Raw genomic sequence first — 23,650 nt, 5'->3', positions numbered from 1 at the left:
AGTCTGGTACAATTAAAGGCACATTTGTTTGGACAAATATAATGATAACAACAAAAATGGCTCAACAGAGTTTAATTTAAGAGCTGATATCTAGCCATTTTCCATGGTTTTCTAGATATCAGCTCTTAAATTAAACTCTTATGAGCTATTTTTATTGTCATCATTATATTTGTCCAAACAAATGTACCTTTAGTTGTACCAGGCATTAAAATAAACAAAAAAATGCTCGAATAATTTTTCCATGACTGTATATGCATGTACTAAATTTCTTAACAGAAAGGCATAACAATAAATGCAGTAGTTGATATCTGTAGTGAAGTTCAGACACACATACAGTTTCATTTGCAGTCTAACCTGAACAGAAAGACCCAGTTTTTCGATCCTCTCCAGTCCTTCTGGCGTCCACGGTGCTGGTTCCAAATCGTCCCGTCTCAGCAGGTACCGCCACACTAGGTAACCACACTTTCCAATCTCTGGCCAGTATTTTACCACCTAAAATTCACACTGGCTTTAGTGAATCAGAACCAACCCTCGCAAACACCAAAGTCACATAATAATACAAACAACCTAAACAGTCAGGGAAGTGGTAGAACGGAGACTTCTACAAACTAAAATTGATGTTTTTGTCAATGGAATCATTAAATGTGATGTGACTTGCATCTAACTCCAGGTTATAGACAAACACAACATTATTTCACTTTTTTTATATATAAATGCTGCCCTTACTAGGGTTTTTCATATTTCGTTCTTTTGTAAAGTTCGTTCTTTTCTCATATAAATATATTTGTTTCAGAAAAACATTGGATTGAAATTAGATTATTTCATAGGCTATTTTTATTTAAGATTTTTTTTTATTTAAATGTGCACTTTATGTAGCCTTGATTTTTTTTTTAAAAAGGTACTCCTGTTGTTACACAGTATTTATGTCTACTTCAATACAACTACTTGTCGTATTTGACTCTGACTTTGACTGAACATTTGCTCTCACTTTGCAATAAAAATATTGGGATATATATCGTATACCAATATTCAGCCTAAATATATCGGGATATGACCTTTGTTTCATCTAGCCCAGCCCTAGTAGATTGTATAACGGCATCAGTTCCTCGTCTGAAAGGGCTGTCTGACGACAAGGTAAAGTAGTAAAAATCGTAAATACAGCTAAGCCTTAAACTGATGCAGATTTTTTAAGCTCTATGCCTGCTTCTTTAAACTGCTACTTCCTATATTTCTAACATTCTTACGATAACAATGGCATTGGTCCAAATTTGTCCTGCCATCTTTATTTTAACCAGCTTCATTTGAAATTTGCAGATCAGTTTTAGACTACAAAAAACAACAAGATTCCAATACGTACCTTGTAAATACCATCGTAGCGGTTTCCCTCCTCAGGAGCATATTTGCTGATGCGTCGACCTTTGGAGCTGCGCACCACTCTCACCGGCTTCCCTGCTCGCCAGTTCCTGGACTCTGCCCCGTCTTTGTCATTCAGCGGTGCATCGCAGTTTAAGGCCAACGCCCTGCAGGAATCAGGATCCAAGAGTTATAAATAAAAAAAACAGAATGATGTTTGTCAGATCTGACTAAGGATAAGGGATGTGAAATCAGATATTAATCAAGGTTAAGAAAGTTCCTTAAAAAAACTAGATAATGGGGGGTAATTCATACAAAAAACAAAAAATGATGTGAGCATTGGTCCAAAGTTTTCTTTTGTGAATGTTGTATTTATATACATGTCCTGTACTATCAGCACTCAAAAAAAAAAATAGATAACTTGTTTGCTTTTAATGATTCTTTAAGTGCTGTACCTGTTCATGTGTGTAAGGGTCTGGTCAAAAGAGTGCTCTCCGATCCGTTTGTTGCCCGAGAGGTCACGACCTCCACTGCCTGTGTAGGTGAACTCATCTCCCCGATCCTACAAGCAGGTCATTGTAACAATATGTATTAATATAATTATAATTAGTAATAACTAAAATCCCTCTACTTCATACATGATCCAGTAAACCATCTACAACATGGTTAAAACGAAATGCCATCCACAAAACAGAGCTAAATAAGCATTTGGTAAAAAAAATAATAATATGATAATCATAAACAAACACAGATAACCTACCACTTCATCCTCAAAGCCTCCAGCCAACACCAGCGAATAGGAGCCATCGTTGCTGCGCCCGTGGATGCCGCCAACATGTGGCCTGTGAACACCTGCCTCACTTACCTCAAATGAGAGGCAGAGAAAGAAACAGAGGAGCAAAAGAAGGCCACTAAAAATATGGGCAGTGATATATCAGATACCATATGTATATGAAATATATGGAAAAACAATCCATAATACAATTCATAATATTGACAGTAAAGTACAGGATGAGATGTGTGAGACTTTTAAAGGTCAACCTACAATTAAACTGTACTATTGACTCCATTTCATACATAGTTTCTGGTAGTTATATTTATTTGTAACATTAACATTTTTTTGTATAGTTTTGCATTATTTCTGCTCATTTATTATTATATCCTATATTTTTATTTATTTATTTTATTTTGTTTTTGTATCTTTTTCTTAATTATTTCTGTTTATTTTCATTTATTGTATTTTTTTTCTTTTCTTTCGTTCATCTTTTATGTCTCACTTGCAATTTGTTGTCACACTTACAAATCGAAGTTAATGTTTATAGAATTGATTTTGTTTGATTACGAAACAGTACAGTAATACTATCATAGGGATGAGGCTCTGTTGAAGTAGAAAAATGGGTGTGGGGGCTTTTTGTCTACCCAACTGTATCTGTAAGCAAAGAAAAAAAGTATACCCAATTAATTTGTGATGTATTTGCTTACCTGAACTCTGAATTTCCATGTGGTTCCAACAGGAACACCGGGTATGGGTCCATAGTGGTTTGAAGGAACAATTGTGCACTCCTTGGTGCGCCCCACACAGGCCATACCCTGCAATCACATCAAGAGGGACAACAAAGAGTGTAAGCTGCATGCAAAGAAACACGTGAGTGCAAATGCCTTCAGATCAAATAGTGTTTAACAGCCGAGCTGCTGATGTGTTTTACTTTCAGAAATCATCAGAATTCCATTTCGGGGGCACACAGGATTTTAAAAAGTGACAAGTCACAGAAAAATCTTTTATTTTAAGGGCTATAAAATTGCAATAATGTGAAAGGCAAGAATAAATGCTGTGTGACTCACGGCACTTAAATGTGCCCAAACACACAAGCCGGGCTGTTTTCAATTAGTCCACTGAGAAAGGGAGCATTCTGGTAAAGAAATGAGTTATTTTCCATTGGCAGTTCCAGGAAAGTGGCTAAGTCATGCTTAATGGCATTGTTCACATTACACCATGGAGCAGAGCGTCAGGGAGACGGCCAGGCCAGCATGGAAGCGAGCCACACAACATCTTAAAAATGTTGCCATGAGAAGACTCTGAGGAGATTTTGAGGAAAAATATTTAACAATATGCTTAAAACAGATGCTTTTAAAAACTATTTTAAAAACATGTCAGTCGTCTTCCTCTGCCGCTAGCATGATATCATTTTAGTTTTTGCAAAATATAAAACGAGAAAAGTAAGAAAAAGGAAGTGTTCATTAGTCGTGCTACAATTATTGAGCTTGATAATCAATAACACACAAATACAATTTTAGGCATTTCCAAAAAGAGCTCTGACTCAAACCAACTTCATTAATCACCTCTGGGAGCCTGGTCTAACATTACATAGATATTAAATATTGTTGACTAGATCAAAAACTTCTGATCTGTTCATTTGATTTGAAGGCAAAAAGCTGTTTTGTGTTCAGGGAATATTAAAACAGAGCTTCAAAGAGGTACACACAAAACTCTTCACATGAAACAAACCATTTATCTCAAGATCAAATCAAGATACAGAGCAGATTACTTACTTACACAAAATATTTAACACATAAAAGGATACACTGAGGAACAGGAAGTAAATGGAATAAAGTGTGCTGTGATGCATTAATAAAATATTATATCAATCAATAAATGGCTCGCCCTGCTGTACTACGAGAGCTGTATGTTAGAATGCTGTTTAACTTTAGTTTCATTTAAGCAGAAGCAGTTTGTTTGTGTATTTTATCGTTTTGTGTTTTCTATTACCCTCGGGACTGTTAAGCTGCTATAAAGCGTGTATGGTCAAATTTATTTTACAGCTCCATAAGGTTTTTTTAAAAGAGCAACATTTATATGCCAATATAACTTAAATATACAAGAAAACCAATGCATTTAAACCCTAAGAAGGTGTGTGAGAAGAGAGAGAAGGTGTATTTATTCTTGTTTTAAGTCTCATTTTTGAATTCATGAAGTCTTACATCCTAAAGTCTAAAGCACATGGGAAAATAAAAAAAATTATGTCATATGATTAACTCGTATCATCGGCAATCTGGTTGTAATTGTAGTTGTCATTTATGAAAACTGTTTGCTTGCGGGAAGTGTAAATCTGATGGGTGGAAGATGAAAATGTTTATCACACATCATGCCTGTAGTATCTGCTGGTTATTCAAACCTACAAGTGAGATATTTTTTCTGCTGGCAGACCTTTGGAAAATCTTTCTTGAGAAGTTAACGTTGTCTCCAAACTTTTGACACAAACTTTTTTTTCATATCTATTCACATATCTGCTGCTCCTTTGAGGCAATTTGAGGAGGAACCACAGGCCTTCCCTCAGGCTTACTGTCAAATTGTACTTTGAGACTTAGGGAGCAGCTGTCAGTCCACCTGGTGTGTGTGTGTACCTCTGAGTGCCCTTGGGTCTCACCTTTCCCCAGTCCCTTTGACTCTCAGTCGTTGCCGAAGGCATCTTGGCTTTCTTCTTGCTGGCTTTTAGCTTCTCTCCTGCCTTAACAACCTCACTGGTGTCATTCTTACAGGTGGGACAGTACCTGGCAGAATGAAAGGAAATCACTTCTGTGGATGTAGGCAGGTGTGTCAGTGTCAGGCACTGTGCATATTTTCAAATTCATTGGTTTTCTTTTCTTTTTGTTTCTTTTTCTTTCACTGGAACAGAGCTACCAAGCTGTACAAAAACAATTAACACTAACATTATCATCACTTTATGGCAATAATAAAGTATCTTGTGTGTGTGTCTGTGTGTGTGTGTGTGTGTGTGTGTGTGTGTGTGTGCGTGCGTGAGAGAGAGTTCGATAAAATCAGCAAGAAAGCTCTTTCCTAAATTAGCCTGAAGGCAAACACACTGAAATTAGGCAGTACGTGCCCTAAAGATAGACGTTGCATATTTAAATTTAACAATACCAGAAAGTTACAACAAAAGGTGATTAAAGGGATACTTCAGATTACTTCAGACAAAAAGATCAGTAAAGTATCCCTTTAATGAATGTTGTCAGTCAGCTTTTGATATTAATTTAAGAGCTGATATCTAGCCATTTTCCATGGTTTTCTTGATAATGATTTTGGTTATTATCAAGAAAAACCATGGAAAATGGCTAGATATCAGCTCTTAAATTCAACTTTTATGAGCTATTTTTGTTGTTATCATTGTATTTGTCCAAACAAATGTACCTTTAGTTGTACCGGGCATTAAATGAACAAGAAAGCAAGGAGAAAACTAGGGTGGTCTAATAATTTTTTCCATGACTGTACATGCATAACAGAGAAACAGAGGGTAATGTCTTCTACTCAGTAACTGGCAGAGAAACATTTGAAGCCGTCGCATCAGATAAACTCACACCTGCGTTATGTCATTTTTCTATGTTGATTTTAACCTCAATCACCACTTAATTACTGCTCAAATGCACTTCAGCTCTCACTGAACACCATTAATCAACCTTCTCAAATTGATTGTGAAGCGCAGGATGTTGCGGCTAATTGCTGAGCTGCACTCTCTCCCTCACCAGTCCTCGTCATCCGGGATGGTGGCCAGCGGCGGGTTGAGGCAGTAGATGTGGAACGCCATGTTACACTCGTCGCAGAGCAGCTGCATGTGAGCATCCTGCTTCCCGCCACACACACAGCAGGAGCAGAAGCGGCACTCTGCATCGGGGTCAGCCTTGCAGTGCTTACACTCTGGTCCGCTCTTTCCTGGAAGGAGAGACATTCATACACGCATGCACACGTACTTAAAGGAGGGTCTTATTGAATGTTTGTGCCAAAATATTTCACCGTGTGTAGTGTGGTGCATACGTTTAAATTGTCCATCTGAAGCCGAGAGTGCACGAGCTCCTGGTTCCTCCAGCTGGTAGATTTCATCCAGAAAATGAACTTTACAATCCCCGATTATATCACCAGGACCCCTGGAGGGAGGGCGAGAGACAAAAGAGAGACAAAGAGAGAGAGAGCACAAGAAAAGAAAACCGGAGAAGAAGATGGAAAGATGTATTACTGAGCGTGTTAGACAGATGGAAGGAAGTCTAGAAGAGAAATGGGTAACGCTTTATAATAAGGTCCTTAATAACCATTAATTAACAAGTAATAAGGCATTGTTCTCGCTTTAGATCTGGTAGTTGCAAAAAGCATAGTTAACTAATAGTTAACTTATAATAGATGAGCAATAGATTATATTTTAATATCAATAAGCAAACTAAATAAAATTAATTAAGGCATGGCAAAGACATAATGGGTGGGTCATGGGTGTTTGTAATGCCATTATTAACACTTATATAAGCTTATAAACACACAATAATGTTAATAAGCATCTTGTAAGGACTTACAAAGGCCTTATTACTTGTTAATTAATGGTTATTACAAGGACCTTAATATAAAGCGTTACCGAGAAACGTTACCCTTTATCTTGGAAAACAACAAAATAAGAATTGCAAATTTAACAAATTTAACAAAGAAAACGAAGAAAAAACAAAAAAAGCAATCATCCCCCTATGCTCCCTCCCACCTAGGACGGAAGATCCTCACCCCAGGAGGATCTTGACTCGGAGCTCCTTGTTGGTGCGGGTGGCTTGGTTGAGGGTCTGGATCTCTGCATCAAACCAGAAGCCCCTCTCATCTGGTGTCTCCATGTTGTAGTTGACCATCACGCGCATGCCAACCTCGAGCTGGTCCCACCGCAGCAGGGTCCTGGCACGCGGCCGCACGTCCACCGGTCGCATCTCCACCACACCGTTCTCTGGGTAGCTGGAGACGAAGGAAGAGGGGAGAGAAGAAGGGGGGTTAAGGGTTATGAAATCTTTATGTCTGCTGTCTTATCTACTCAGATTACAGTCCTTTGACTACAGACACTCTAGTGTGTTTCTTTTCTCCAAAGATCAAGTTTATTAATGAAGTTAACGTGCATTTCATGACGGCCATATTTCACAGCCAGCCCACATATCGATAGGTATCAAAAGCCTCACTTCTTCACAGAATGGCTGCAACTGATGATTATAATCATTATTGATGAATCTGCTAATTATTTTCTATCAAAATAACACATCTTTTAGGACGATATATTTTCACAGATATTACAATATTATGATTAATGTTGTTTTAAGACCATTTTATGCCGCTGATATAATCATAATAGAGCATAATAATCCAAGTACATTATTTTCAACAGCAATGAACTTTTAATTCTCAAGATTATTTGACATTGTCATTGGAATGTGGAAAAGGAATATTCAAATATCCTAGATAAATAAAGCATAAATAAAATAAACCACAATCAAAACAATAAATAAAATATACTATCAGGCTCTGTTAATAAATGCACTGAAATAAATATATTATAAATGATATAGATAATATATAAACAGCTGTAATGGCTGTTTTGGAGATACTTTATACTGCCTGTCAAACATTTGCAGCAAACATGCATGTAAACGACAATATATAGTGTCCATTTTATATATCGAACAATAAGTCAATATAGTTATTATCATGACAGGCCTATTAATTGTTCATGGTCCATGAAATGTCAGAACATAGTGGAAATGTCTTTAAATGTCTTGCTTTGTCAGTCCAAAACCCAAACATATTTAGTCAGGAAAGCTCTATATTTGACTGTAATGGTTGATCCATTTTCAAATAGTTGTTGACAATTTTTTATGTCGATTGACTAATTGATTAGTGGACATCGCAGCTCTACTTTATACAGTTGCTACATAGTCCGTGGGAAGAGTTGGGCTACCACTGAGCACTTGATATTAATTGCATTCTAATGGTTGGAAGAGTAAAACTGAACAGTGTAAATGCTTCTGAGCAAGACGTAGCTCATCAGAACAGTTTCTGTATGTGAATGGAAAATATTTAACAGACCAATGCATTAAGCCACAGACAGTTCAATACAAGCCTCTCTGCAAGAACATGCAAGTCAATGCAAGCCAGCAGAAGCCCACACAGGCTTAGAGGGGAAAAACTGTAATACATTTTGATTTAGTACAGCAAGTCAAATGCTGATTTTATGACCCATATCAGTGTTGTCAAATGTGATTTTAGCCCTCTGGTCTGCCTTAATCTACAGTACATTACAATACAGTGCAAATGAAACATGGTTATCATCACATAATTATGTTGAGTTTATCAATTTGATTTGCTACAAGGTTCAAGCACAGGTCTACTAAAAGAAAATGTATGCTTTAAGCTAGAAACTTAACTAGAAGAGGTGAAACGAAGCCAAGAATACTATTATCAATAAATCTGTAGATTTAAATTTAGACTGAATTTACACATTGTCTTCAGGGCAAATCCCACAGAAAAGATATGATTATTTTACTAACAGTGCCTAAACAGTTTATAATAATTAGAAATAAATGACTTTAAAATCCACTCACACTCATCTGTGGACTCTGAGATTTGCCTCTACATACCATGAGACATTTGCACACAACAGCTTTCTGACTGTGTTTTTGGAGTGCAGGGATTATGGAGGATTTTCACTAGTAAGGCCTCCCTCCACCTCCCTATTAATCTACACAGAAATTTAATGTGATGCAGCAACCTTACTGCCACTGACAAAACACTATTCATACAAGTTTGGTCCAACTTGGACTAGTCTTTTCCAAGTCGTCATGTAAGTACGGAAAGGCGGGAATCAGTCCACAGCATTCTTTACATACTTTTGCTTAATTACAGATTTCAGGGGATCTCCGCCAAGACAGAACATAGCGGCGTCATTATATTCACTAACTGTATATTGTTTCTGCTCTCCTAACAAAGTTTACAAAAAAAAACATTAACACAATTGAGGAAACTCAGGTCTGGTTTAATCAGACGTGACCTATCCACATCCTGAGCAGAATTTCTCGGAACTGAGTGAGGAAAGGTGAGGTGACTCAAGATGACCGAGAGCCAAGATAAACAACTGGTAGTAATGCCAGGATTAGGATGAATAAAACCTCCACATAGCATTGCTGATTGAGATATTTAATGCTGTCTGTTTTGAAGGACATACATGGATCAAATGTGTATATGAGCATCAGTAATTTTTAGTGGTGTAACCCAGAATGAACTGCAGATTCTGACTTGTTTGGGACTTTGAGATATTTGGCTGTAGGAGTTATGTATTTTTGCAAGTCGGTTTGGATACTAGCAGAAAGCCAATAATAACTTTCCATTGGAATTTTGATTGCGGCAAACACTCGTTTATGATACTTACATGCTTTGTTCTGCATTGTAATAACCACTAATCACCAATTTTATGATTTATTAAGCATTAATGCAATCCCCAGAAGTAAGAAGCTAAGACTACATCATGGTCTTTTGACAGGTCTTGAAAGGAATGAGGGGATGTAAGACATGTGTGGAGATGTTTTAACACTTAATCTTAAACAAACAAGTTAACTTTAGAGGTGTTACAAGTAAGATTTTGTTACATTTGGACAGAGCCAAGATAGCCTTTTCCCCCTTGTTGCTGCCGTTTGTGCGAAGCTAAGCTAGCTAGCTGTGGTATGAACTCAGAACTAAGACTAGACAAGACATACACAAGTCTGTCTATTGTATGTGAAAAGTTTGTTTTTATGTTGAGTGTCTAGTAGGAAAACTAGTAGCATTTTCTGTACAAGTCAAAGAGTCCGCCTTTGCCAAAAGAGAATCTGACCAAGTGTGAAATGTCTTCCTGTCTAGCAGACTTGGAGTGGAGGTACGAGGTTAATTGTGCAGGATTCCTGCCTGCCAATCATCATTAACTGTAAGGATCAGGTCTGACTCAGAGATGAATTAACAGCTTGATATCTTGCCAGTAGCTGGAATTATGCTCACAGATGAACAATGTGTTAGCACTAAAGTTTAACTGCACAACAGCCTGCACACTCAGGTCTGCTCACACAGTGGGAGGTGGGGGGGTAGAGGATTGTGTGCATGAGCGAGCAGTGTAAGTGCATGTCTAAACTGGGCGCTTTCTCAGACTGTCTGCACTAAAACAGAACCAATGATACCAATGACTGAACTAAAATACCAGACATTAAGATTTTATCCTGTCCAAATACGCACCAGTACTGTGCTTTACTTTTTTACTGACAAGGCTATGCTGCATATTTTAAGCCATTGTAAATAGACAGGCGAGGGCCTACAGAGGCAGACTGTAAGAGTAGCACACAATCAGCGTACTCCCAGGAAGAGGAGGCCGGGGCACAGTGCAGGGATTTCCTTTTTTAGGCCCGAGGGATTACTGTGGTTTTGGGTAGGGTAGGGGTAGGGGGGTGAATACAAGCAACACAAACACACACACAGACACACACCAACATGCACATGTGTGCACACGCGTACACACGCAGGAGAGGAATATCAACTTTGGAGCACAATAGGACTCAGCATGAACACAAGGGGAACACGGAGCAACACAAGGGGAGCAGAAATATCCGAGTTGAAGACCACACAAGCTCACACTCTCTGTGCTGCTGTACGCTGGCCCTGCTTTATACCCACGAACATCCACCAACTGAGGCACTAGATAAATGAATTATAATACAAAATATTTCAAACAGAATCACCTTACAAAGGCTGACGCGATATGAAATAGACTATTACATTTCATTTTGTCAGTGGGGACACTCTGACCTAGAGACTGCAGCAGGAGAAAAGGATTTAATTCCTTTCATACACATGTAAAAAGCAACAGAATCACATAATGGCTGCAGGACAATCATCTTAATGGGGAAACATGACTGTCCACTGTGTCGGATCAATTAGACCGAGGCCCTGCAATGTGATACCTGAATTAGAAAGCCATTGCTAGTTTTGTCTGGCTTGTTCTTTCCTGTCCTGCATCTGACAAAACATGCATGTATGCTGACGTAATACACACAAATTGTGATATTATTACTGTACCGTCAATTATGAGACAAACTTGCTGACCCATAGTGAACAATTACTAACTGATTAAAAATATGACACTATGACATATTTGTTCAAAATACACCTGTAAATTTAATTTCTCCTAAATTTCTGTTCTAACCAGAGATACACAATTTCTATATTGTTTTGGATCAGTTCAGCCTCCAAACTAGGTGGCAAACATTTTGGCAGTGGTTCAACAAGAGACATCAGTAATTGATGTTATTGCTAAGGTTGATGGGTAGAGGGAGGCTTCTCTCTATGGATGTTGCTTTCAAGGTCATCGCAAATGTGTGTGGTGCGGTGGCCACACCATTAATTTAATTTGACCTGAATGTCCCTTTAACCATGTCTGGACAATTCAATGATGCTGAGATGTTAAAGCGAGACTGTAGGTTTTGATGGAGAAATGCCAAATTACTCCTATTATGAATTTAAAGTTGGATTCATAAGCAATAAAATGCACCCTGAACAATTAAATACAGAGATAGGTTTTGCTGCTATAACCTTACATGGTCTGGTTTGACCAGTGCTTTTCAGTGGTTTACTGGTTCTAAATGACCTAAAAACCTAATGTAGCCCTTCTGTACTGCAATTTCTTATTTTTCGTCGATATATACACAAATACATAAAGGACGTACGTACATATAAGGGATGTTCCTGACAACTAATTTCCATGAAACTTAAAAATAATTTTAAATTTTGGCTTTTTGAATAGTTTAAAAGGAAGAAAATACTTACAAAACAGTTAAAACTGACCAGAATTAAATCTATAAGGATAAATAATATAAATATAAAACAATAATTATAATAAAGCAGGTCCGAAGAATAATTTTGTATTTATTATAGGACCCATTTGACATTGTTAACACCATTTTTCAATAACTAAATAGTATTTTAAATGCTAAATTAAATATGTCCCCAGTATCCGTTCTGGTCGTTTACTTCTAAATTAAATTGTTTCAAACTCTCAAACACCTACTATACTCTGGACAAGGAAAATGCATAATCTGTTACAACCTCAGGCCTACCTCATGCTACACATAATGATTTACCACTTTCTTTGGAAACACAATATAGTGCTTTCCTCTGAAACACTGCTTGTTATTCCACCTGCAGATATCACACGCCCAGAATAAGAACCTGAGCTGTAAGTCTGAGGGAATGAAATCTAACATTTGAAGTATCGGTATTAAATCTCCACACAGAGTTAGCTCGACTATCCGCCTACGCTGTCACAGTGGCTAAACCCAGAGTCTCATATTGAGAAAAAAATGTCCCTGCAATTGTGGGAAGAAGGAAGAAAGACTTTAAGGCGCAGAGGAGGTAAACAAGAAAACAAAATAATGTCAAGACTCTTATTGATGCATAGTGTACCTACATACAATGGAGAATCCTATTTAATCAGTAGAGAAAGTGAAAAGACATAACTTATCTACAGAGGAGCTCTTAGTCTCTTCTGTTATGAAACCATCATTAGCGCTTTGTGTGCTTAGCCGAGGTCCCTGTAAAGAGGGAGAAAGGCAACGGAGAAAATGAGAAATCCTCAATTTGCTGATAAGCAGCCGAGTTAGAAATACTCTGACACTAAACAAGCTAAATATAATTGCTTCAACAGTAGTGAGGGAAAGTGACTGCAGTCTCTCTCAACCTCGGCTTTGTTAGTAATTGAGGTCAAAATGTGAAGCTGCAACTTTTTATATAAATGTGCATCTAAATTACTTGAATCTTAGGATGAGAAATTTGAAAGTTCAGTCATGTGACAGTCATCAGGAGACGACTTCAGGTATTATGAAGGGCCAATTTGATGATTTTCAAGCTGAATCTTATTATTCTAATGTGACAGCAGAGAGCTCCAATCCAGGGACACTTAGATGACTCAACACAGATGCAACACATCGAGGGCTCTGACTTTCAACTAAATCCAGTCACTTGCAATCCTGCACAGGTTTCAAACAGTAATTTCTTTTCCACAAACATAAACTTGTGCAATCAGAGTAATTTAAACAATGCTATAATTGCATAGTGATCACACAGCTGTGGTAAACATATGCACCTGTGCTCACGTCTGTGAAAAGGCCAATAAACCACCATGTGAAAGATTACTGTCACCCTAAACATGACCCTAAATTTAGCACAATAAATTGCATAATATCTGCATATTATCAACATATATACTCACAGGGATATAACTATGTCAAGCAAATGTCAGCCATCTAGTATTTTGGTACAACTCAACAATCACACAACGACTGCTCTGTGTAAATATGAAGACAGAGAGTGGGCGAGTGAGAAAGAACAACTAAACAGAAACTGAAATTAAACTTTATTTCATCCTCATTTCATTGTCACTTACTTAATGAGAAACTGCAGCAGAGGAAAAACTCTCTCGGCGGCACTAAGATAGCAACCATGCTCAGATAAGGGCAACGGAGTGAGCTTTAGATGCTGGTAAGATCTCTTGCATTGCATACGTTGATCCCAGCTAATTAGAAGACAGAGCCCATTTAAGAAGCACTTAAGCCTCTCTTTTAAGCAAAACCTTCCCAAAACACCAGTCTTGGTTTAAACAGCTACATATCAAGCATGATAAAAATCTTTTCTCACTTAGGTGCAGAGTTGTAGATTGCAATAGGCTTTTTTCTCCCACCGCAAATGTACTGACTTGCTATTGTAAAAAAAAAAAGAAAAAACCCACCGGTGTTACCAATACCCATGAGTTAATTTGGGCCAGGCCTCAATCTTCTGTCACCATAGGACACTAAAAGAAATGATGTGGGGGTTTTTACCAGACATTTTGTTTCGATTTTTCATATTATTTTATGTATTTTATCAGCTTTGGCAACAAGACAAGATGCCAATTTTCATTTGCATATAGGGCTGGGCGATATATCGATATAAGAAATATATGGATATATTTTTAAATGTGATATGGAATTAGACCATATCGCATATATCGATACAGTTCAATTTTTTTCTTTATATATATATATAAATGCTGCCCTTACTAGGGTTTGCCATGTTTAGTTATTTTGTAATGGTCGTTATTCTTTTCTCATATAAATATATTTATTTCAGAAAAAGACTGGTCAATTGTATTTCATAGGCTATTTTCATTTAAGATTTTTTTATATAAATGTGCACTTTATGGAGCTTTGATTTTTTTAAAAAGGTACTCCTGTTGTTATACAGTATTTATGTTCACTTAAATAAACAGTTTCAATAAAACTACCTGTGACATGTCATATTTGGCTTTGACTTTGACTGAACATTTACTCTCACTTTGCGATATATATATATCTGGATATATATCGTATATCAATATTCAGCCTAAATATATCAGGATCTGACTAGCCCTATTTGCATATTACAAATATATTATTCCACTTGAAAGCCACATGAGCAGAAAGAACATTTGCCCATTTTATGTCTATATTTGTTCCTCTCCCCGCAGAAAATCTTAAACATATGTTGAGCTCAGCCAAGATTTAACCATGAAACCATATCTGAGAGTTTTGTCATGGGTGACACACTCACACACACATTACACATACGCACAAACATACCACCTCAGTCCCTGGGAGCAGCAGAGAGGAGATTCTCCCAGCATATCTCTTTGATTTTGTGGCTCATTACATTCTGTCTAAATGCTGTCCAGAACAGCTTCATGCAAAAACACGGCGGTTCATTTCGTAAGGCTGATTTTCAATTCTTAGAATATCCAGGCAGGTGTTTAATGGGGTAGTATGTGTGTGGGTAGACGGAGCAATCTTACCCACCATCCACTTTTCTCTGGCAAACAAAATGATGGAGAAACCTAGAATGGCGCTCAGGACAGAGAGGGACACTTTGCATTTAGTAGAAGCAGAGGAGTCGATTTAAAAAAGCCATCACAAAAAAACAGAAAGCTGACAATTTAGATCTTTTGCATTTTGTAGCTACGGCTTCTCAGTAACGCACAAAACTGAGGTTGTTTTTGTGGCTCAGTTGGCGGAGATGCAAATCACATATTACGATGACGCCCTGGGTTTAAAACTAGCGTGGGACCTTTGTTGTCATTCACGTCTCACTCTCTGCCTCTCACTCCCCTGCCTCCCCTGACTGTCAGCTATCAAATAAAGCAAACGAGGAACATGAGGCGAAAACAATAATCTGAATGAACAAACAAACAGATAAATAATTAAATCCACAAATAAAAAGGGGGACACAAAATGGTGTGTATTATTGGATTGTCCCTGCAGGAACGTTCCTGTCCTGTTGCCAGTGATGAAACAACAAATAAAAGCCGAATACATGGGGTTTGAAAGATTGCCGAATGTCAAATGGGAATGATGTCTGCGTGCAAGAAAACACACATTTACTGCGCAACAACCCTTGATAGAGTTTCTCTGGCACAACATCCCATGACAGAAACACACACACATACACACACACACACACTACGCTAGACGCAGAGAGGAGGCTATGTCTCACCGGTGGCATGTTCACAGCAATTACAGACAAAGCTGAAGGAGGCAAGCAAAGAAGTAATGCTCCTGAGAACTCATGAGTTACCATGGAAACATCGGCTTCTGAATGAATTTGCTGGAAAAGGAGAGCGCAAGAGATAGAGTCCAAATTGTAGCACCAACTACACAACCCCCCCCCCCCCCCCCCCCCCTCCATCCCCTGAACTGCCAGGAGAAAGCAGAGGCTGCAATTCCCAATGCGCTGAACTACCGTTACTGATGCTTGCAGCCAGTAGTAACACACACACACACACACACACACACACACACACACACACACACACACACACACACACACACACACACACACACACACACACACACACACACACACACACACACACACACACACACACACACACACACACACACACACACACACACACACACACACACACACACACACACACACACACACACACACACACACACACACACACACACGACACTTTTATCTAGATCGCCACACAACAGCAGCACAAGCAAATACATTTTCAACATTGATAACTAGCGAAAAGTAAACCCTATTTTCTGCTGTGCTGTAATGGAGAAGGCACACTCTCCTGTTTGAGCCACAGCACTGCGCATTCCCATCCTGAACAGCGTTTCACCATCTCGAATGATTTCTGTTCAGCAGACCAAATTGCTGCCGCACTGACACTGTGCAGATGTCTGCTAAAGTACAGGCTGTGCAATTTTATTAAGACCCGTGATGATGTGTTTGTTATCACTGCAACCAAAATCAGCTCAGTTGCAGCAGGAACACTCCCCAGCATAATGAGCCATCACTTACTCGTCATATTTAATGTGGTAAATTACATCCTCTTCTCTCTCCCTGGTCTCTGTAGCTGCTGTAGAGTCTGTCTGAGAGGTGGAGGCTCCGTTACTTTCAGGGCTTAACACAACATTATTCCTGTTACTGTCTGTGGTTTGGCCCTGGCCGTAGGCCTGTCCCTGCTCGGCCTCCAGCTTTCCATTAGTCCTTTTTGGGGGCCGGCCCACCTTGCCCTTGGTGGGCGTTATCTGTCCTTTGGGAGCGCGCGTCACATTTTCGAGGCAAGCCTCAAACCAGGCACCGATGCTGACGTCTCTGCAGTCCACCAGCTCGTTAATCTGAGAAGACACAAAGACAAAAATAACACCTGGTCTCTTTTGATCGCATCTGTCAGTTGTTCAAAGAAACACGCCATGTATTAGCTCATTTGTAATGCTTTTATTTAAAGTAAATGATGTGCAGCAGCAGCACAGAGTATTGGCTTTTTTTGTCTTTAAAATGTCTTTACTATCCAGTGTAGTTAGTTCTTATACTTGTCACTGCAGTATGAAAACAGCCTTCAGACTTTTATAGGAAATCCTTCACAGTGAAGATTGTGTCACCAACTACATTACCACATATTGAATACAGATGTATTCTAATTAAGTATCATGATGCGTATTGTATCACTAGATTCTCGCCAATATACAGCACTAATTCATATCTCAAAGAAGTTTCAGATCTCTGCAAAGATATTGCTTAAGACTACTCACATTAACTATTACCAATAGTATCCTGGAGCAAATTAAAAATGTCACTATTTGGCGATGTGTTCCTTTGTGAGAACCACATGAAATAAGTCTGTGGTGATTGCCTAAAGCCTGTGAAGGCATGTGACCTCGATATCCAGCGAAGTTGCACAATTCACAACTCATCGTCTTAGTTACAGTATTGATCTTCCCCGCATGCTGGATTGGACTTTTGGCATCAAAAAGAGTCCAGTCCCACACATATAATTCTCAGACATGTGGGTCAGCCAGCCGGCAAAGCTCAGCAGAACACAGTAGAGCGGAATAGGCTCACCAACGTATGGGTTTGGACTGCAGTCTATTTATAATCCGTAAGTCGGTTAGCGACAGGGTTGTAAAGACCTGTTTCTTATGTGTGGTCTGGCATGTGCCTCACTGGCAAGGTCAGCCACATGCTTGTGTGCATGTCATTAGTCCTTATAAATTAAAGGCATTCAGGAAATCAGACCTAAAGACAGAGCAGTTCAATAGTGAGAATGGAAGGATTTATTAGGCTGGAATACTACAGTGTATCTAAGCAGTCTGCTACAGCAGAAGAAAGTTGGGAAAGGGATGAAGGACTGCTTCGTTAGAGGAAGAGATCACTACATGCACAAGGCAAACTGAAATTATAATCATGTTGGTCCTTCGGCTACTTTTACGTTCCAAATAATACTTTTACAAATTGCCTCATAGTATTAATGCTGCTTTCGATTAGGGTTGTGTTCACGAGAAGAGTCCATATGAACGCCCCTAACCTATGGTATTCACAACCTTGTTAGTGTACATTTTTTTGAAAGAGGCCACGGAAACTCCTCTTTTGGTGGATAATGAGTAAATATATTCTAATTTTAGTTGTATAGAGTTTTTCTTCACAATTTAATGTGGAATAGTGTAAACATAAAATTAATTAAATTCCCCATGCTGTAACCACAAAGCTCAGGAGTTCCATTTGAAGGATAAATACAGATCTATGAAGGCATATTGAGGTATAAAACCTAGAATGCCAAAGCATGAACACTTATGTGCTCAATTAATGTAAATGATGCCACTAAAATTTTTTTGCAACATCTAATGCAAAAATGATGTGGACTTGTGTTTATAGTGTGGTTTAGTGGTCTGTAGGGCTTTAAATGTCTGTGATAATTGTGTTTATTGTTGTAACTTGTCTCTTTTTATGCTGCCTTCTTGGCCAGGTCTTTTTTGAAAAAGAGATTTTTAATCTCAATGCGGCTTTTTCCAGGTTAAATAAAATATATGTATTATATTCTCTGTAAATCAGCTAAGAGTCAGAACAGTTTCATGCAAAACCTTACAAATACTTCAAATATTTAGACTCTTATCCTCACCTTGTACACACCAATTCCTGGGTCGACTAGTGTGTTTCTGCTGGATGTGGGGGGCTGGGTGTCCCGCGCCGGACTGGAGGACTTGAACCCATTTTTGGTACTGGCTGAGTTACTGGTAACGCTGGTGTCAGGCTTGGTTTCGTTAACAGTGCTGGTAGTGACGCTGCTGCTGTCATTGTCTATATTGGGGGAGGTTTCCATAGCAGCAGGGGAGGCAGGAGCTGGGGAGTTGTGGCTTTCCGACCTGGAGTCCGAGGGGGGAGCTGAACTACAGGCTACACCAGAGGAGTCCTTGGCGGCGGGGCTGTCTGGAGCGTCGCTCTGGGAGCGAATCAGCAGCTGGACGATGTCATTGAGTCCCACGTTGTAGTCAAACAGTGTCTGGCCATCTTCCATCTGAAAAGATAAAAATAAAAAGGCCACTGACATGTTTGGATAGACACAGCTTTATAGATGCAAAAAACTATAATTGTATCATTACTCATTAGTCTCATTAGTCCCCAACGGTTTTCAGTTGACTTTGGTATTTTAAAAAAGTTAATACAATTTAAATGCATTTCAAAAGCTCCAATTTTATTCGTTGTTACAGTTGTTCTAGTTGTATCTGTATATTAGTTTACCAGGCATCAACTTGCCCATGATTAGATTTATCAGTCGATATTGGCCTATCATAGACAAATTGGTATCTAGAATTATTGGCAACAATGCTTAGAGGGTTTACAAATTGTATCTTAATTTATTTTTTATTTAAATAGTCAGCAATCAATGGATATTGAACATACAGTATATGAGATACAGCAGTGGACGGCTCCTCTCTCTCCGTTGAAGGACGGAGAGATACAAAAGATCCTTCGCTCCTACAGCCATCAGGCTGTCTCATTCTTCCAGAGATTCTACCAGACTAACTGAATTTCCCCTCGGGGATAAATAAAGTAATTTTGATTTTTGATTGATTGATTTTGATATATATTTTTTTTATTTATTCTTTATTTTCTCAGTGTTCGATTCTATAATGATTGACAATGTAACACATTATTAACACATTCGATGAATAATGCATAATAATGTATAATGTTAGAAATTCTTTTAAAAAGTTATTTGTTTAAAAAAGCAGCTTACTTAGTACTTCTGCATATTCATATCGGTACAAACTCGGTGCACAATCCACATAGAAATGATCTATTTTCATCTCAGAAATTCACTAAATCAGCCGCCACATCAGTGATTTTTTTTCTCTCTAAAATTGGTATCTGTCTCAAAGATCCCATCAGTCGGGTTCTACAATAAAGACATCCTTTATTAAATTCTGTCCCAAATTTTCTTTCCCTAATAGACATCCGTGTGGTGTGAAATGATCACCACTGCGCCACGGAGTGCCCTCAGACAAATACACTCAGCTTGTCAAGGACAAACAAAGAACACCGAAGACAACATTGAGAGTGAGGGTGAGAACGATTATGTATTGTTACTCCACTCAACAGCGTACAGAGGACATCAAAATACACACACAGCACTTTAATAAATCCACATGCCTTTAAAGACACCAGTGGTGTTTAAGGACGTTGCTTCGGAGTTTAAAGTAACAATAAATCTGTTCTCAAATGAGCCAAGGTTTAAGTAGTGATTAAATTCTAATAACTAGATATCAAAGCAAAACTCTGATCTGATTTTTAATTCTTATAAAAAGGGGACGCAATGGAACAATTAGCACTTATGAGTGGTATCTGTTACTATGCAGTACTGATGAGCCATGTTTGTATGAGTTTGAATATCCAGTCCAATAGAAATAGATGCTGAACTGGAGCTCTTCCTAAATATATCCCACACCGGTTCTCTACAAGAAATAAAAGAAAGAAAAAAAACAACTACGAATGCTTGAATTAAAGTGATAGGAGATGTAGCTGGGGGAAAGAAATGACTGGGTTGCTATGGCAACCAAAAGAGAGCAACCCCCACCCCCCACCCCCATGAACCTGAATCATGTATACAATCTCTGTCGACACCACCACCACCACCATCATCAGCGCGACCCTTTCAGGCAGTGTGCCGTATGGGCATCAGAAAATGCTTCTCTATTTAAAATAAACCAAACTAAACAAAACAAAACAAGCTCTAGAAGAAACGACGAGGGCCCATTAGAAAACCCATATTTACTCTTTTACCACAACCGATCTACTGGTAAGTATACAGTAGAGCTACTGCCTTAGGAATGGAGCTTATGGCAGGCACGCCAACTCATTACAGACATCAGCTATTCATTTCAGCCCTCAACCCCACAAGCCCATTGTACTGGAGAGACGAGCATGGCCGCCACTCTCACTCGCGCTCCCCTTCCCTTCTTCGTTATTTGACAGCGAGGAGGAGAGCGGTTGGAGGCGTAGTAGGAGAGCAGTAGAGGGAGCAAGCGCAAGCGCAATCCCCCCACCCCCACCCCCCATCCCTCCCTGTTTTTAATAGTCTCATGAAATTTAGATCAGAGGAGCAGTGGTGCAAACACAGCCATACAGTGGTTGCTATACTCACCTGTCTGTCTGTTTTTCTGTGGTAGTCTATCTCTGCATTTCTTTGTCTGTCTCCCTGCCTAAACTCTGTCTGCGATGAAGGCTATCCCTACTCTGTCTTGTGCGACTTAATACTGCATTAAGGAAAAGAAAGGCAAACAAGCACACTGACTGAAAACATACTACAGAGACAATAAGATTGCTGGTGGGACCTGCAGCAGGCAGCCTCACTGTTGAGAAGTACTGTGTTGTTGATGGACGGAGAATTACGCAGACAGTATCAGAACAGCATACAGTAGAATTCCACGCACCGCACCAAACCCCATAAATGATATCTAAAGCTGTACCCGCTTTCCACAGCGCCTTCATTGTGTGATCAGCCTCTCGCTGCAAGGTGCAACAGCCCTGACATCAGTAATAACCAGCTGAATAATCCTTCAGACAAAGAAGCGCCATCTAAACAGGCAATGTTAGAAAACTGCTTCATATATTCACAGAGGTCAAGATCTCTCTGACAGAAATATTGGCTTGTTGACTCTCGCGTGTAGGACGAATAACATCATCAACGATATGACATTTTCTCCTTCATCATAAATAATGCAGGATAATCAAAAAAACATGTTGCGTCTGGTATCTTCATTATGTGACTTAGTGAAATGTGTGTTCCCGATCAGCACACATCATAACAAAGCTTAAGTCAAACCAGAGGAGGAGACGCAACTTGAAGATTTCTCAAAAGGCTGAAACAAATCAGACTGAAAATCCTTGGCAACAGTGTGTGTGTGTGTGTGTCACATTGCTGAGTGAAATAAAATTAACACCTCTTCATAGTTTCTGTTTCGACAGGCAGTCTTTCAAATACTCATTTACAATGTCAGAAAGAACGTCAAACAAAGACAAGAGGAAGACCTGTGGTTGCTAAAATACTGTTAAAACATACTGAACAATGATTAGTCGATTAATTGATTTGTCAGACACCAGAAAAATGATGGGGAAAAAAGTAGAATAAGATGATGAAAAAAATTAATTTTTCATGCAATAATGGCAGAAAATGCTGTTTTAAGCCTCTCAAATATGGAGATTTCCTGCTTGCTTGTTTTGTGTCATATTAAATGCAGAAGCTTTAGGTGTGGGACTGACAAAATAAGACATTTAAAGACGTCATCTTGGACTTTGAGAAGCTGCGATGGACAATTTTCACTATTTTCTGATATTTTCAAGACCAAATGATCAAGAAAATAATCTGCCGGATAACTGATTGTGAACATAATCATACCTAATGAACATAAAAGACAGAGATCAAAATTTTACCTCATTCTTCTTATTCTATAATATCAGAGATGGAACAAATGTGTTAATATGACGATCAAACTACAGCCAGTAATACCTACCATAGAGCAGCAATTGCTGGCAGGGGGGATCTGGCTGTAATACTACGTTTTATTATTGTGCCAACATGCTGTCACAAAGGATCTAATTAAAAGGCTTTAAAAGCACTTAATATAGAAATCATTCAGAAATTAAAGTAACTCAGCAACACCTACTTAGTATCTATGCATGCATGGCTGTGATAGAACACATTAAGCCATTCAGTAAAGGCAGACCCAAATTGAAAGACAAAGAAATCATGGTGACCCATTTAATGTGCCTGGTTCTAAAAGAGGCTTAAAGGTGTGAAACCCAAGCCAGACCCACGGTGCTGGTAGAGAGGAGAAGTTAGCCTCTTTTGCTCAGGCAGGCCATCCAAACCCCTTACTCCTACACCATTTCTTCATCGCCCTCATCTCCGCCCACAGGCCGTCATAGCAAAGAGCTGAGCAAAATAGGTCAGATTTCCAAAAACAATGACATGGGGTGTGTCTGTGTGCCTGCCATCTACCAAGCTTCCATCTTTGGTCTTTTATCCCTCATTCTGCACACACGTCATTTCATCTTTTAACAGATTTCCACTGTTAATTAGCATGAATTACCTGGAAAGGTTGGTTTTTGCTTCAGTGCTTGTGGCTCTTTTCAATACTTATTTCCTACATTTGAGTTACACACCCAGTCGTTTTCAACCATATACATTTAACCTAAATCTTATTAAGATAAGTTTGACATATCGACAATATTTTTTTCTTGTGTGTTTGTTTTTTGTTTCATAACTAGTTAATAGTTTGTATACTGTGTTTACAAACATTGCTGATGTAAACGACCCTTTATCATCATCAGAAAGCAAACTGTAGATTTAACTGTTGTGTAAATTGGTCTGTCTATTGATATTGACACACTAATTTACAGCAGGTTTTAATCCTGTGTTTTAATCTGGTTATGAAAGAACCTTTTTGTTTACATTTAGATCACAGATCATTTTGCAAACATGTGCAAAAGAACCCCAAAAAAGCTTTGAGACAATTATGGGTATATTAACACGGACAGTCCTCTAGAAATTTGAGCTTTAAATCCCTCCTGTAAAGGGGAAACCCTACTCTTCACAATGTAGGTGTAATAGCAGACAGTTAACAGGTAGGA

The 23,650-nt window shown here is 38.7% G+C and overlaps 1 protein-coding gene across 1 annotated transcript in view; it reads right to left on the bottom strand.

The window, feature by feature from the left end:
- The window catches only part of LOC131992127 (E3 ubiquitin-protein ligase UHRF2-like), a 33,716-nt gene that overhangs the window by 4,865 nt on the left and 5,201 nt on the right, over window positions 1-23,650 (bottom strand). Inside the window, exons 2-12 of the mRNA XM_059357575.1 lie at window positions 18,639-19,034; window positions 16,541-16,860; window positions 6,887-7,105; window positions 6,161-6,270; window positions 5,872-6,058; window positions 4,779-4,902; window positions 2,836-2,943; window positions 2,114-2,218; window positions 1,809-1,915; window positions 1,358-1,520; window positions 355-492 (exon numbers count right to left, since the gene is read on the bottom strand). Of these exons, the coding sequence (XP_059213558.1) occupies window positions 355-492; window positions 1,358-1,520; window positions 1,809-1,915; window positions 2,114-2,218; window positions 2,836-2,943; window positions 4,779-4,902; window positions 5,872-6,058; window positions 6,161-6,270; window positions 6,887-7,105; window positions 16,541-16,860; window positions 18,639-19,034 (1,977 nt within the window). The remainder of the gene's footprint in view (window positions 1-354; window positions 493-1,357; window positions 1,521-1,808; window positions 1,916-2,113; window positions 2,219-2,835; window positions 2,944-4,778; window positions 4,903-5,871; window positions 6,059-6,160; window positions 6,271-6,886; window positions 7,106-16,540; window positions 16,861-18,638; window positions 19,035-23,650) is intronic.

This window comes from Centropristis striata, chromosome 19, assembly GCF_030273125.1.
Source record: "Centropristis striata isolate RG_2023a ecotype Rhode Island chromosome 19, C.striata_1.0, whole genome shotgun sequence".
In the NCBI taxonomy this organism is placed as follows: domain Eukaryota; kingdom Metazoa; phylum Chordata; class Actinopteri; order Perciformes; family Serranidae; genus Centropristis; species Centropristis striata.
The sequence above is the reverse complement of the archived record's forward strand: the minus strand, read 5'-3'. Positions and strand labels throughout refer to the sequence as shown.